We start from the raw sequence: 18,187 nt of genomic DNA, 5'->3' as shown, positions 1-18,187 counted from the left end.
CACTAGGGTACCACTGTGGTATACACTACAACACTATATATAACACTAGGGTACCACTGTGGTATACACTACAACACTATATATAACACTAGGGTACCACTGTGGTATACACTACAACACTATACATAACACTAGGGTACCACTGTGGTATACACTACAACACTATGTATAACACTAGGGTACCACTGTGGTATACACTACAACACTATATATAACACTAGGGTACCACTGTGGTATACACTACAACACTATATATAACACTAGGGTACCACTGTGGTATACACTACAACACTATACATAACACTAGGGTACCACTGTGGTATACACTACAACACTATACATAACACTAGGGTACCACTGTGGTATACACTACAACACTATATATAACACTAGGGTACCACTGTGGTATACACTACAACACTATATATAACACTAGGGTACCACTGTGGTATACACTACAACACTATACATAACACTAGGGTACCACTGTGGTATACACTACAACACTATATATAACACTAGGGTACCACTGTGGTATACACTACAACACTATACATAACACTAGGGTACCACTGTGGTATACACTACAACACTATATATAACACTAGGGTACCACTGTGGTATACACTACAACACTATACATAACACTAGGGTACCACTGTGGTATACACTACAACACTATATATAACACTAGGGTACCACTGTGGTATACACTACAACACTATACATAACACTAGGGTACCACTGTGGTATAACACTAGGGTACCACTGTGGTATACTACAACACTATACACTAACACTAGGGTACCACTGTGGTATACACTACAACACTATGTATAACACAAGGGTACCACTGTGGTATACACTACAACACTATACATAACACTAGGGTACCACTACACACTACAACATATATATAACACTAGGGTACCACTGTGGTATACACTACAACACTATATATAACACTAGGGTACCACTGTGGTATACACTACAACACTATATATAACACTAGGGTACCACTGTGGTATACACTACAACACTATATATAACACTAGGGTACCACTGTGGTATACACTACAACACTATACATAACACTAGGGTACCACTGTGGTATACACTACAACACTATACATAACACTAGGGTACCACTGTGGTATACACTACAACACTATACATAACACTAGGGTACCACTGTGGTATACACTACAACACTATACATAACACTAGGGTACCACTGTGGTATACACTACAACACTATACATAACACTAGGGTACCACTGTGGTATACACTACAACACTATACATAACACTAGGGTACCACTGTGGTATACACTACAACACTATACATAACACTAGGGTACCACTGTGGTATACACTACAACACTATACATAACACTAGGGTACCACTGTGGTATACACTACAACACTATACATAACACTAGGGTACCACTGTGGTATACACTACAACACTATACATAACACTAGGGTACACTGTGGTATACACTACAACACTAGGGTACCACTGTGGTATACACTACAACACTATATATAACACTAGGGTACCACTGTGGTATACACTACAACACTATACATAACACTAGGGTACCACTGTGGTATACACTACAACACTATATATAACACTAGGGTACCACTGTGGTATACACTACAACACTATACATAACACTAGGGTACCACTGTGGTATACACTACAACACTATACATAACACTAGGGTACCACTGTGGTATACACTACAACACTATACATAACACTAGGGTACCACTGTGGTATACACTACAACACTATATATAACACTAGGGTACCACTGTGGTATACACTACAACACTATACATAACACTAGGGTACCACTGTGGTATACACTACAACACTATATATAACACTAGGGTACCACTGTGGTATACACTACAACACTATATATAACACTAGGGTACCACTGTGGTATACACTACAACACTATACATAACACTAGGGTACCACTGTGGTATACACTACAACACTATACATAACACTAGGGTACCACTGTGGTATACACTACAACACTATACATAACACTAGGGTACCACTGTGGTATACACTACAACACTATATATAACACTAGGGTACCACTGTGGTATACACTACAACACTATACATAACACTAGGGTACCACTGTGGTATACACTACAACACTATACATAACACTAGGGTACCACTGTGGTATACACTACAACACTATACATAACACTAGGGTACCACTGTGGTATACACTACAACACTATACATAACACTAGGGTACCACTGTGGTATACACTACAACACTATACATAACACTAGGGTACCACTGTGGTATACACTACAACACTATACATAACACTAGGGTACCACTGTGGTATACACTACAACACTATATATAACACTAGGGTACCACTGTGGTATACACTACAACACTATATATAACACTAGGGTACCACTGTGGTATACACTACAACACTATACATAACACTAGGGTACCACTGTGGTATACACTACAACACTATATATAACACTAGGGTACCACTGTGGTATACACTACAACACTATATATAACACTAGGGTACCACTGTGGTATACACTACAACACTATATATAACACTAGGGTACCACTGTGGTATACACTACAACACTATATATAACACTAGGGTACCACTGTGGTATACACTACAACACTATATATAACACTAGGGTACCACTGTGGTATACACTACAACACTATATATAACACTAGGGTACCACTGTGGTATACACTACAACACTATACATAACACTAGGGTACCACTGTGGTATACACTACAACACTATATATAACACTAGGGTACCACTGTGGTATACACTACAACACTATATATAACACTAGGGTACCACTGTGGTATACACTACAACACTATATATAACACTAGGGTACCACTGTGGTATACACTACAACACTATATATAACACCAGGGTACCACTGTGGTATACACTACAACACTATATATAACACTAGGGTACCACTGTGGTATACAACACACTACTAGGGTACCACTGTGGTATACACTACAACACTATATATAACACTAGGGTACCACTGTGGTATACACTACAACACTATATATAACACTAAGGTACCACTGTGGTATACACTACAACACTATATATAACACTAGGGTACCACTGTGGTATACACTACAACACTATACATAACACTAGGGTACCACTGTGGTATACACTACAACACTATATATAACACTAGGGTACCACTGTGGTATACACTACAACACTATACATAACACTAGGGTACCACTGTGGTATACACTACAACACTATATATAACACTAGGGTACCACTGTGGTATACACTACAACACTATACATAACACTAGGGTACCACTGTGGTATACACTACAACACTATATATAACACTAGGGTACCACTGTGGTATACACTACAACACTATATATAACACTAGGGTACCACTGTGGTATACACTACAACACTATACATAACACTAGGGTACCACTGTGGTATACACTACAACACTATATATAACACTAGGGTACCACTGTGGTATACACTACAACACTATACTACAGCACTATACATAACACTAGGGTACCACTGTGGTATACACTACAACACTATACATAACACTAGGGTACCACTGTGGTATACACTACAACACTATATATAACACTAGGGTACCACTGTGGTATACACTACAACACTATATATAACACTAGGGTACCACTGTGGTATACACTACAACACTATACATAACACTAGGGTACCACTGTGGTATACACTACAACACTATATATAACACTAGGGTACCACTGTGGTATACACTACAACACTATACATAACACTAGGGTACCACTGTGGTATACACTACAACACTATACATAACACTAGGGTACCACTGTGGTATACACTACAACACTATACATAACACTAGGGTACCACTGTGGTATACACTACAACACTATACATAACACTAGGGTACCACTGTGGTATACACTACAACACTATATATAACACTAGGGTACCACTGTGGTATACACTACAACACTATACATAACACTAGGGTACCACTGTGGTATACACTACAACACTATATATAACACTAGGGTACCACTGTGGTATACACTACAACACTATACATAACACTAGGGTACCACTGTGGTATACACTACAACACTATACTATAACACTAGGGTACCACTGTGGTATACACTACAACACTATACATAACACTAGGGTACCACTGTGGTATACACTACAACACTATACATAACACTAGGGTACCACTGTGGTATACACTACAACACTATATATAACACTAGGGTACCACTGTGGTATACACTACAACACTATATATAACACTAGGGTACCACTGTGGTATACACTACAACACTATATATAACACTAGGGTACCACTGTGGTATACACTACAACACTATATATAACACTAGGGTACCACTGTGGTATACACTACAACACTATATATAACACTAAGGTACCACTGTGGTATACACTACAACACTATATATAACACTAGGGTACCACTGTGGTATACACTACAACACTATACGTAACTAACACTATACATAACACTAGGGTACCACTGTGGTATACACTACAACACTATATATAACACTAGGGTACCACTGTGGTATACACTACAACACTATACATAACACTAGGGTACCACTGTGGTATACACTACAACACTATACATAACACTAGGGTACCACTGTGGTATACACTACAACACTATATATAACACTAGGGTACCACTGTGGTATACACTACAACACTATATATAACACTAGGGTACCACTGTGGTATACACTACAACACTATATATAACACTAGGGTACCACTGTGGTATACACTACAACACTATACATAACACTAGGGTACCACTGTGGTATACACTACAACACTATATATAACACTAGGGTACCACTGTGGTATACACTACAACACTATATATAACACTAGGGTACCACTGTGGTATACACTACAACACTATACATAACACTAGGGTACCACTGTGGTATACACTACAACACTATACATAACACTAGGGTACCACTGTGGTATACACTACAACACTATACATAACACTAGGGTACCACTGTGGTATACACTACAACACTATACATAACACTAGGGTACCACTGTGGTATACACTACAACACTATATATAACACTAGGGTACCACTGTGGTATACACTACAACACTATATATAACACTAGGGTACCACTGTGGTATACACTACAACACTATATATAACACTAGGGTACCACTGTGGTATACACTACAACACTATATATAACACTAGGGTACCACTGTGGTATACACTACAACACTATATATAACACTAGGGTACCACTGTGGTATACACTACAACACTATATATAACACTAGGGTACCACTGTGGTATACACTACAACACTATATATAACACTAGGGTACCACTGTGGTATACACTACAACACTATATATAACACTAGGGTACCACTGTGGTATACACTACAACACTATATATAACACTAGGGTACCACTGTGGTATACACTACAACACTATATATAACACTAGGGTACCACTGTGGTATACACTACAACACTATATATAACACTAGGGTACCACTGTGGTATACACTACAACACTATATATAACACTAGGGTACCACTGTGGTATACACTACAACACTATATATAACACTAGGGTACCACTGTGGTATACACTACAACACTATATATAACACTAGGGTACCACTGTGGTATACACTACAACACTATATATAACACTAGGGTACCACTGTGGTATACACTACAACACTATATATAACACGAGGGTAGGGTACCACTGTGGTATACACTACAACACTATATATAACACTAGGGTACCACTGTGGTATACACTACAACACTATATATAACACTAGGGTACCACTGTGGTATACACTACAACACTATACATAACACTAGGGTACCACTGTGGTATACACTACAACACTATATATAACACTAGGGTACCACTGTGGTATACACTACAACACTATATATAACACTAGGGTACCACTGTGGTATACACTACAACACTATACATAACACTAGGGTACCACTGTGGTATACACTACAACACTATACATAACACTAGGGTACCACTGTGGTATACACTACAACACTATACATAACACTAGGGTACCACTGTGGTATACACTACAACACTATACATAACACTAGGGTACCACTGTGGTATACACTACAACACTATATATAACACTAGGGTACCACTGTGGTATACACTACAACACTATATATAACACTAGGGTACCACTGTGGTATACACTACAACACTATATATAACACTAGGGTACCACTGTGGTATACACTACAACACTATATATAACACTAGGGTACCACTGTGGTATACATACACTACAACACTATACACTAACACTATATATAACAGGGTACCACTGTGGTATACACTACAACACTATATATAACACTAGGGTACCACTGTGGTATACACTACAACACTATACATAACACTAGGGTACCACTGTGGTATACACTACAACACTATACATAACACTAGGGTACCACTGTGGTATACACTACAACACTATACATAACACTAGGGTACCACTGTGGTACACACTACAACACTATACATAACACTAGGGTACCACTGTGGTATACACTACAACACTATATATAACACTAGGGTACCACTGTGGTATACACTACAACACTATATATAACACTAGGTACCACTGTGGTATACACTACAACACTATACATAACACTGGGGTACCACTGTGGTATACACTACAACACTATATATACTAGGGTACACTGTGGTATACACTACTATATATAACACTAGGGTACCACTGTGGTATACACTACAACACTATATATAACACCAGGGTACCACTGTGGTATACACTACAACACTATACATAACACTAGGGTACCACTGTGGTATACACTACAACACTATATATAACACTAGGGTACCACTGTGGTATACACTACAACACTATATATAACACTAGGGTACCACTGTGGTATACACTACAACACTATATATAACACTAGGGTACCACTGTGGTATACACTACAACACTATACATAACACCAGGGTACCACTGTGGTATACACTACAACACTATATATAACACTAGGGTACCACTGTGGTATACACTACAACACTATATATAACACTAGGGTACCACTGTGGTATACACTACAACACTATACATAACACTAGGGTACCACTGTGGTATACACTACAACACTATATATAACACTAGGGTACCACTGTGGTATACACTACAACACTATACATAACACTAGGGTACCACTGTGGTATACACTACAACACTATACATAACACCAGGGTACCACTGTGGTATACACTACAACACTATACATAACACTAGGGTACCACTGTGGTATACACTACAACACTATACATAACACCAGGGTACCACTGTGGTATACACTACAACACTATACATAACACTAGGGTACCACTGTGGTATAACACTAAGGTACCACTGTTGTATACACTACAACACAATACATAACACAGTGTTATCAGGAAGACTGTCTTTCCTCTGACAGGAAAGTTGTAATATTATTTTCAGTGGCACACTAGGTCTAAAGTCCCCCTCTGATAGTATGGTTATGCTGCCTTATTGTACACTGATTCACCTTTTTTGACTCAGTATATATTATTTTCTGCTAGATTAGTTCTAATTGCTGGAGGGATATATCTTATAAGTTCAATGGCGCAGTTTTAAGTTCTAGCAGCAAGAGAGACCGTGAAAAAATGCGAATAAACACGGCGGCACGGCGGCACGGCGGCACGGCGGCACGGCGGCACGGCGGCACGACTTGTCACGTGACGTGAGTGGGTGGACTTATATGTCAGTAAAAAAATCGAATTTTCACATTTACAAATCGAGGGAATTGTTGTTGCAAAGAATTTGAGAAACATGAAACCTTGATACGAGGAAATGGAGCTAAACTCTCGGGGAAAAGATACAAAAACTCCGGAATAAATTCGAAAAACTAAAAAAAATCTTGTTCCTGCTGATGCAGTCTTGATCCGAGGAACTGGAGCTCGTCATAGTGGGATTTAGGGGCATCGCTAAAGCGTGATAGACCCTGAAGGGCGCTAGTCATGACGTGAAAGGCCCAGATTTCACCAGTTTTCTTTTTTTTTTGGTAGTAGGTTGGTAGACAGCAACCACCCAGGGAGGTACTACCGTCCTGTGGTAGTAGGTTGGTAGACAGCAACCACCCAGGGAGGTACTACCGTCCTGTGGTAGTAGGTTGGTAGACAGCAACCATCCAGGGAGGTACTACCGTCCTGTGGTAGTAGGTTGGTAGACAGCAACCACCCAGGGAGGTACTACCGTCCTGTGGTAGTAGGTTGGTAGACAGCAACCACCCAGGGAGTTACTACCGTCCTGTGGTAGTAGGTTGGTAGACAGCAACCACCCAGGGAGGTACTACCGTCCTGTGGTAGTAGGTTGGTAGACAGCAACCACCCAGGGAGGTACTACCGTCCTGTGGTAGTAGGTTGGTAGACAGCAACCACCCAGGGAGGTACTACCGTCCTGCCAAGTGAGTGTAAAACGAAAGCCTGTAATTGTTTTACATGATGGTAGGATTGCTGGTGTCTTTTGTCTGTCTCATAAATATGCAAGATTACAGGTACATCTTGCTACTTCTACTTACACTTAGGTCACACTACACATACATGTACACGTTTATTTATACACACTCATCTGAGTTTTCTTTGATTTTATCTTAATAGTTCTTGTTCTTATTACTTTTCCTTTTATAACCATGGGGAAGTGGAATAAGAATCTTTCTTCCGTAAGTCATGTGTGTTGTAAAAGTTAACTAAAATGCCGGGAACAATGGACTAGTAACTCCTTTTCCCGTATTAGCTTACTATAAAGAACAAGAAGAAAACCGTCAAAGTGGTAAGTCTGAATGTGCGTGGATGTTGTGCGAATGATAAGAAAGAGATGATTGTGGATGTTATGAATGAGAAGAAGCTGGATGTCCTGGCTTTAAGTGAAACAAAGCTGAAGGGGGTGGGAGAGTTTCAGTGGAGAGGAATAAATGGGATTAGGTCAGGGGTTTCAGATAGAGTTAGAGCTAAAGAAGGAGTACCAATAACGTTGAAGGATAAGATATGGCAGGAAAAGAGGGAATATAAATGTATTAATTCAAGGATTATGAGGAGTAAAATAAGGGTTGGAAGTGAAAAGTGGGTTATAATAAGCATTTATGCACCTGGAGAAGAGAGAAGTATAGAGGAGAGAAAGAGATGTTGGGAAATGTTGAGCGAATGCATGGGGAGTTTTGAATCAAGTGTGAGAGTAATGGTGGTTGGGGATTTCAATGCTAAAGTGGATAAAAATGTTGTGGAGGGAGTAGTAGGTAAATTTGGGGTGCCAGAGGTAAATTAAAATAGGGAGCCTTTAATTGAGCTATGTGTAGAAAGAGGTTTGGTAATAAGTAATACATATTTCATGAAAAAGAGGATAAATAAATATACAAGGTATGATATAGTACATAATGAAAGCAGTTTGTTAGATTATGTATTGGTGGATAAAAGGTTGATGGGTAGGCTCCAGGATGTACACGTTTATAGAGGGGCAACTGATATATCAGATCATTATTTAGTTGTAGCTACAGTTAGAGTAAAAGGTAGATGAGACGAAAGGAAAATGGCAACAACAAGTATGAGAAAAGTGAAAGTATATAAACTAAGGGAGGAGGAAATTAGGGTGAGATACAAGCAACTATTGGCAGAAAGGTGGGCTAGTGCAAGTATGAGTAGTGGGGGGGTTGAAGAGGGTTGGAATAGTTTTAAAAATGCAGTATTAGAATGTGGGGCAGAAGTTTGTGGTTATAGGAGGGTGGGTGCAGGAGGAAAGATGAGTGATTGGTGGAATGATGAAGTAAAGGGTGTGATAAAAGAGAAAAAGGTAGCTTATGAGAGGTTTTTACAAAGCAGAAGTGTTATAAGAAGAGCAGAGTATATGGAAAGTAAAAGAAAGGTGAAGAGAGTGGTGAGAGAGTGCAAAAGGAGAGCAGATGATAGAGTGGGAGAGGCACTGTCAAGAAATTTTAATGAAAATAAGAAAAAAAATTGGAGTTAAACAAGTTAAGAAAGCCTAGGGAACGTATGGATTTGTCAGTTAAAAACAGAGTAGCGGAGTTAGTAGATGAGGAGCTGGAGTTAGTGGGTAGATGGTGGGAATATTTTGAAGAGCTAGGGAGGTATAACATCTTTTAGGAGTGAGGAAGAGCAGGATGTGAGTGTGGGGGAGGTGCGTGAGGCATTACGAAGAATGAAAGAGGTAAAACAGCTGGAACTGATGGGATCATGACAAATGTTTAAAGCAGGGGGGGGAGGATATTGTGTTGGAGTAGGTGGTATTTTTGTTTAATAAATGTATGAAAGAGGGGAACGTACCTACAGAGTGGCAGAGAGCATCTATAGTCCCTTTATATAAAGGGAAGGGGGACAAAAGAGATTGTAAAAAAAAATAGAGAAATAAGTTTACTGAGTATACCAGGAAAAGTGTACTGTAGGGTTATTATTATAAGAATTAGAGGCAAGACAGAGTAGGATTGTGGATGAGCAAGGAGGTTTCAGAGTGGGTAGCGGATGTGTAGATCAAGTGTTTACATTGAAGCATATATGTGAACAGTATTTAGATAAAGGTAGGGAAGTTTTTCATTGCATTTATGGATTTAAAAAAAGGCATATAATAGAGTGGATAAGGGAGCAAATGTGGCAGATGTTGCAAGTATATGGAATAGGTGATAAATTACTAAATGCTGTAAAGAGTTTTTATGAGGATAGTGAGGCTCAGGTTAGGGTGCGTAGAAGTGAGGGAGAATACTTCCCGGTTAAAGTAGGTCTTAGACAGGGATGTGTAATGTCACCATGGTTGTTTAATATATTTATAGATGGGGTTGTAAAAGAAGTAAATGCTAGGGTGTTCAGGAGAGGGGTGGGATTAAATTATGGGGAATCAAATACAAAATGGGAATTGACACAGTTACTTTTTGCTGATGATACTGTGCTTATGGGAGATTCTAAAGAAAAGTTGTAAAGGTTAGTGGACGAGTTTGGGAGGGTGTGTGAAGGTAGAACGTTGAAAGTGAACATAGATATGAGTAAGGTGATGAGGGTATCAAATGATTTAGATAAAGAAAAATTTGATATCAAATTGGAGAGAGGGAGTATGGAAGAAGTGAATGTTTTCAGATATTTGAGAGTTGACTCGTCAGCGGATGGATTTATGAAGGATGAGGTTAACCACAGAAGTGATGAAGGAAAAACAGATGAGTGGTGCTTTGAGGTATCTGTGGAGACAAAAAACGTTATCTATGGAGGCAAAGAAGGGAATGTATGAAAGTATAGTAGTACCAACACTCTTATATGGGTGTGAAGCTTGGGTTGTGAATGCTGCAGCGAGGAGGCGGTTGGAGGCAGTGGAGATGTCCTGTCTAAGGACAATGTGTGGTGTAAATATTATGCAGAGAATTCGGAGTGTGGAAATTAGGAGAAAGTGTGGAGTTAATAAAAGTATTAGTCAGAGGGCAGAAGAGGGGTTGTTGAGGTGGTTTGGTCATGTAGAGAGAATGGATCGAAGTAGAATAACATGGAGAGCGTATAAATCTGTATGGGAAGGAAGACGGGGTAAGGGTCGTCCTCGAAAAGGTTGGAGGGAGGGGGAGAAGGAGGTTTTGTGGGCGAGGGGCTTGGACTTCTAGCAAGCTTGCGTGAGCGTATTAAATAGGAGTGAATGGAGACGAATGGTTTTTGGGACCTGACGAGCTGTTGGAGTGTGAGCAGGGTAATATTTAGTGAAGGGATTCAGGGAAACCGGTTATTTTTATATAGCCGGACTTAAGTCCTGGAACAGGGAAGTACAATGCCTGCACTCTGAAGGAGGTGTTTGGAACATTAGCAGTTTGGAGGGATGTGTTACATTTAAGAGATTTTATCTTTATATATGCTTCTAAACTGTTGTATCCTGAGCACCTCTGTAAAAACAGTGATTATGTGTGAGTGAAAGTGTGGTGAAAGTGTTGAATGATGATGAAAGTATTTTCTTTTTGGGGATTTTCTTTATTTTTGGGTCACCCTGCCTCGGTGGGAGACGACCGACTTGTTGAAAATATTTTTATTTTTTGAGAGAGATGGGGGGGGGGTCGTCATTGCATGATTTGGTAGACTTGTCATAACGAGTTACTCTCTATTACTAGCAGAGACTCGGGTTAGCTCTGTCACAGTCAGCAGACAACTGCAGGGAAAGCAGAGTCTCAGGTTAGCTCTGTCACAGTCAGCAGACAACTACAGGGAGAGCAGAGTCTCAGGTTAGCTCTGTTACAGTCAGCAGACAACTGCAGGGAGAGCAGAGTCTCAGGTTAGCTCTGTTACAGTCAGCAGACAACTGCAGGGAGAGCAGAGTCTCGGGTTAGCTATGTTACAGTCAGCAGACAACGGCAGAGAGAGCAGAGTCTCAGGTTAGCTATGTTACAGTCAGCAGACAACTACAGAGAGAGCAGAGTCTCAGGTTAGCTCTGTCACAGTCAGCAGACAACTGCAGGGAGAGCAGAGTCTCAGGTTAGCTATGTCACAGTCAGCAGACAACTGCAGGGAGAGCAGAGTCTCAGGTTAGCTCTGTCACAGTCAGCAGACAACTGCAGGGAGAGCAGAGTCTCAGGTTAGCTATGTTACAGTCAGCAGACAACTACAGGGAGAGCAGACAAGCGCAGCGCAGCAGATAATGTCGCAGACAGCATATATAGGGACAGTAACCCTGAACGAACTCACGTAGCTCTGTCCTGGCTGTCACTCTACCCTGTCTCCTGTTGTTGTGGTCGTTAAACCTGTCTTTACCGGCTTGTTTGGATGTCCTTCTAGGCGGGGAAGGTTTCCGGCGTGGAGGCTTCTGCTTCTTCCTGGCATCCTTGCCTCCTGGCCACACTTCGTCGGCACCCTCCAACTCTGCCTTCAGCCAGTCCGGGACCTAAGAACATAAGAATGTAGAAACACTGCAGAAGGCCTACTGGCCCATACAAGGCAGGTCGCTATTAAAACCACCCACTCTTACCCACATATTTTTTTCCATTTTTTTTCCCAAAGTGGCCCAAGAGCCTCAGGTACTAATCAAACGCTGCCATTTTCACTCATATATTAGTCCAGTCTGTCAACATGACTCACGAAATCGTAATGACACGATTGCAAACAAACCATACCTCGGGCGGGGATAGAACCCGCTAACTGGCTAACGCGACGGTCTGGAGTTTTGAGACTCTCTGATCGCGGGTTCTATCCCCGCCCGAGTTATGGTTAGTTCGGTGTGTATATGTATGGTATACAATACCGATGAGATGAAGAATTAGACACACATATACAACATTTGGGTATCTTTATTTGTAGACGTTTATCCATTCAGTGACTTTATTAATACAATATAAGGACATAAAGGGAAGACAGTAGAACTATATACAAAATACGAGGTAATCATTCCCTCAGCCTTGTTGGTGGTGAAGATCACCGCAGTCGTGAAGACTCTGAAGCACAGGCAGGATTATTATATAACATACATGTACAGTTGCGGAAAAAAGTTCCTGGACACTTTTTCCTGGGAAGAAATATCAGGCAACTCAGACGTAGTAAACAGAGGAGCATAGTCTGTTGTCATGAATGAATTGACGCAGCTTATAACGACGATGGTGATTGGTTCACAAAATTAATTGCCGGTACTTTCTGTGCATCTGTATAAAATGGATTTATGATTTTTCAAACAAGTCGGCCGTCTCCCACCAAGGCAGGGTGACCCAAAAAGAAAATCCCCAAAAAGAAAATACTTTCATCATCATTAAACACATTCACCTCACTCATATTTAATCACTGTTTTTGCAGAAGTGCTCAGAACACAACAGTTTAGACGTATATATGTATAAAGATACACAACATATCCCTCCAAACTGCCAATATCCCAAACCCCTCCTTTAAAGTGCAGGTATTGTACTTCCCATTTCCAGTACTCAAGCCCGGTTATGTAAAATAACCGGTTTCCCTGAATCCCTTCACTAAATATTACCCTGCTCACACTCCAACAGCTCGTCAGGTACCAAAAACCATTCGTCTCCATTCACTCCTATTTAACAAGCTCACGCATGCTTGCTGGAAGTCCAAGCCCCTCACCCACACAAACTCCTTTACCCCTTCCCTCCAACCTTTTCAAGGGCGATCCCTACCTCGCCTTCCTTCCCCTACAGATTTATACGCTCTCCATTTTATTCTACTTCAATCCATTCTCTCTAAATGACCAAACCACCTCAACAACCCCTCTTCAGCCCTCTGACTAATACTTTTATTAACTCCACACCTTCTCCTAATTTCCACACTCCGAATTTTCTGCATAATATTTACACCACACATTGTCCTTAGACAGGACATCTCCACTGCCTCCAACCGCCTCCTCGCTGCAGCATTCACAACCCAAGCTTCACACCCATATAAGAGTGTTGGTACTACTATACTTTCATACATTCCCTTCTTTGCCTCCATAGATAACGTTCTTTGCCTCCACATATACCTCAATGCACCACTCACCTTTTTTCCCTCATCAATTCTAATATTAACCTCATCCTTCGTAAATCCATCCACTGATACGTCATCTCCCAAATATCTGAAAACATTCAATTTTTCTTTATCTAAATCATTTGATACCCTCATCACCTTACTCTTTTCTATGTTCACTTTCAACTTTTTACCTTTACACACACTCCCAAACTCGTCCACTAACCTTAGCAATTTTTCTTTAGAATCTCCCATAAGCACAGTATCATCAGCAAAAAGTAACTGTGTCAATTCCCATTTTGTATTTGATTCCCCATAATTTAATCCCACCCCTCTCCTGAACACCCTAGCATTTACTTCCTTTACAACCCCATCTATAAATATATTAAACAACCATGGTGACATTACACATCCCTGTCTAAGACCTACTTTTACCGGGAAGTATTTTCCCTCTCTTCTACACACCCTAACCTGAGCCTCACTGTCCTCATAAAAACTCTTTACAGCATTTAGTAATTTATCACCTATTCCATATACTTGCAACATCTGCCACATTGCTCCCCTATCCACTCTATCATATGCCTTTTCTAAATCCATAAATGCAATGAAAACTTCCCTACCTTTATCTAAATACTGTTCACATATATGCTTCAATGTAAACACTTGATCTACACATCCCCTACCCACTCTGAAACCTCCTTGCTCATCCACAATCCTACTCTCTGTCTTGCCTCTAATTCTTTCAGTAATAACCCTACCGTACACTTTTCCTGGTATACTCATACTAATTCCTCTATAATTTTTACAATTTCTTTTGTCTCCCTTCCCTTTATATAAAGGGACTACACATGCTCTCTGCCAATCCCTAGGTACCTTCCCCTCTCCCATACATTTATTAAACAAAATTACCAACCACTCCAGCACTATATCCCCCCCCTCCCGCTTTTAACATTTCTGTCATGGTCCCATCAGTTCCAGCTGTTTTACCCTCTTTCATTCTACGTAATGCCTCACGCACCTCCACCACACTTACATCCTGCTCTTCTTCACTCCTAAAAGATGGTATACCTCCCTGGCCAGTGCATGAAATTACCGCCTCCCTTTCTTCGTCGACATTTAAAAGTTCCTCAAAATATTCCCACCATCTACCTAATACCTCCATCTCCCCATCTACTAACTCCCCTACTCTGTTTTTAACTGACAAATCCATACTTTCCCTAGGCTTTCTTAACTTGTTTAACTCACTCCAAATTTTTTTATTATTTTCATTAAAATTTCTTGACAGTGCCTCTCCCACTCTTTCATCTGCTCTCCTTTTGCACTCTCTCACCACTCTCTTCACCTTTCTTTTACTCTCCACATACTCTACTCTTCTTATAACACTTCTGCTTTGTAAAAACCTCTCGTAAGCCACCTTTTTCTCTTTTATCACACCATTTACTTCATCATTCCACCAATCACTCATCTATCCTCCTGCCCCCACCCTCCTATAACCACAAACTTCTGCCCCACATTCTAATACTGCATTTTTAAAACTATTCCAACCCTCTTCAACCCCCCCCCCCCATCTTTGCACTAGCCCACCTTTCTGCCAATAGTCGCTTATATCTCACCCAAACTTCCTCCTCCCTTAGTTTATACACTTTCACCTCCCTCTTACTTGTTGTTGCCACCTTCCTCTTTTCCCATCTACCTCTTACTCTAACTGTAGCTACAACTAAATAATGATCCGATATATCAGTTGCCCCTCTATAAACATGTACATCCTGGACCTACCCATCAACCTTTTATCCACCAATACATAATCTAACAAAATACTTTCATTACGTGCTATATCATACCTTGTATATTTATTTATCCTCTTTTTCATAAAATTTGTATTACTTATTACCAAATGTCTTTCTACACATAGCTCAATTAAAGGCTCCCCATTTACATTTACCCCTGGCACCCCAAATTTACCTACTACTCCCTCCACAACATTTTTACCAACTTTAGCATTGAAATCCCCAACCTCAAGTACTCTCACACTTGGTTCCAAACTCCCCACGCACTCACTCAACATTTCCCAAAATCTCTCTCTCCTCTACACTTCTCTCTTCTCCAGGTGCATAAATGCTTACTATAACCCACTTTTCACATCCAACCCTTATTTTACTTCTCATAATCCTTGAATTAATACATTTATATTCCCTCTTTTCCTGCCATATCTTATCCTTCAACGTTATTGGTACTCCTTCTTTAACTCTAACTCTATTTGAAACCTCTGACCTAATCCCATTTATCCTGTTGTTGGGGGGTGCGGGAGTTGTTTCTTGAGTAGCTTTAGGTAGATGTCGTTTTGATAAGGACCTGCCTCGTATGGGCCAGTAGGCCTTCTGCAGTGTTCCTACATTCTTATGTTCTTATGTTCTTATCCTCTCCATTGAAACTCTCCCACCTCCTTCAGCTTTGTTTCACTTAAAGCCAGGACATCCAGCTTCTTCTCATTCATAACATCCACAATCATCTCTTTCTTATCATTCGCACAACATCCACGCACATTCAGACTTACCACTTTGACGGTTTTCTTCTTGTTCTTTATAGTAAGCTAATACGGGAAAAGGGGTTACTAGGCCATTGTTCCGGCATTTTAGTTAACTTTTACAACACACATGACTTACGGAAGAAAGATTCTTATTCCACTTCCCCATGGTTATAAAAGGAAAAGTAATATGAACAAGAACTATTAAGATAAAATCAAAGAAAACTCAGAAGAGTGTGTATAAATAAACGTGTACATGTATGTGTAGTGTGACCTAAGTGTAAGTAGAAGTAGCAAGACATACCTGTAATCTTGCATATTTATGAGACAGACAAAAGACACCAGCAATCCTACCATCATGTAAAACAATTACAGGCTTTCGTTTTACACTCACTTGGTAGGACGGTAGTATTTCCCTGGGTGGTTGCTGTCTACCATCCTACTACCACAGGACGGTAGTACCTCCCTGGGTGGTTGCTGTCTACCATCCTACTACCACAGGACGGTAGTACCTCCCTGGATGGTTGCTGTCTACCAACCTACTACCACAGGACGGTAGTACCTCCCTGGGTGGTTGCTGTCTACCAACCTACTACCACAGGACGGTAGTACCTCCCTGGATGGTTGCTGTCTACCAACCTACTACCACAGGACGGTAGTACCTCCCTGGGTGGTTGCTGTCTACCATCCTACTACCACAGGACGGTAGTACCTCCCTGGATGGTTGCTGTCTACCAACCTATTACCACAGGACGGTAGTACCTCCCTGGGTGGTTGCTGTCTACCATCCTACTACCACAGGACGGTAGTACCTCCCTGGGTGGTTGCTGTCTACCAACCTACTACCACAGGACGGTAGTACCTCCCTGGGTGGTTGTTGTCTACCAACCTACTACCACAGGACGGTAGTACCTCCCTGGGTGGTTGCTGTCTACCATCCTACTACCACAGAACGGTAGTACCTCCCTGGGCGGTTGCTGTCTACCAACCT

General features: G+C 40.7%; 1 protein-coding gene across 1 annotated transcript in view; it reads right to left on the bottom strand.

The window, feature by feature from the left end:
- The window catches only part of LOC138854564 (uncharacterized), a 53,916-nt gene that overhangs the window by 25,721 nt on the left and 10,008 nt on the right, over window positions 1-18,187 (bottom strand). The window contains exon 2 of the mRNA XM_070098522.1: window positions 12,915-13,110. Coding sequence (XP_069954623.1) covers window positions 12,915-13,110 — 196 coding nt within the window. The remainder of the gene's footprint in view (window positions 1-12,914; window positions 13,111-18,187) is intronic.

This window comes from Cherax quadricarinatus, chromosome 62 (genome assembly GCF_038502225.1).
Source record: "Cherax quadricarinatus isolate ZL_2023a chromosome 62, ASM3850222v1, whole genome shotgun sequence".
NCBI classification, from domain to species: domain Eukaryota; kingdom Metazoa; phylum Arthropoda; class Malacostraca; order Decapoda; family Parastacidae; genus Cherax; species Cherax quadricarinatus.
This window is presented reverse-complemented; position numbering and strand designations above follow the sequence as displayed.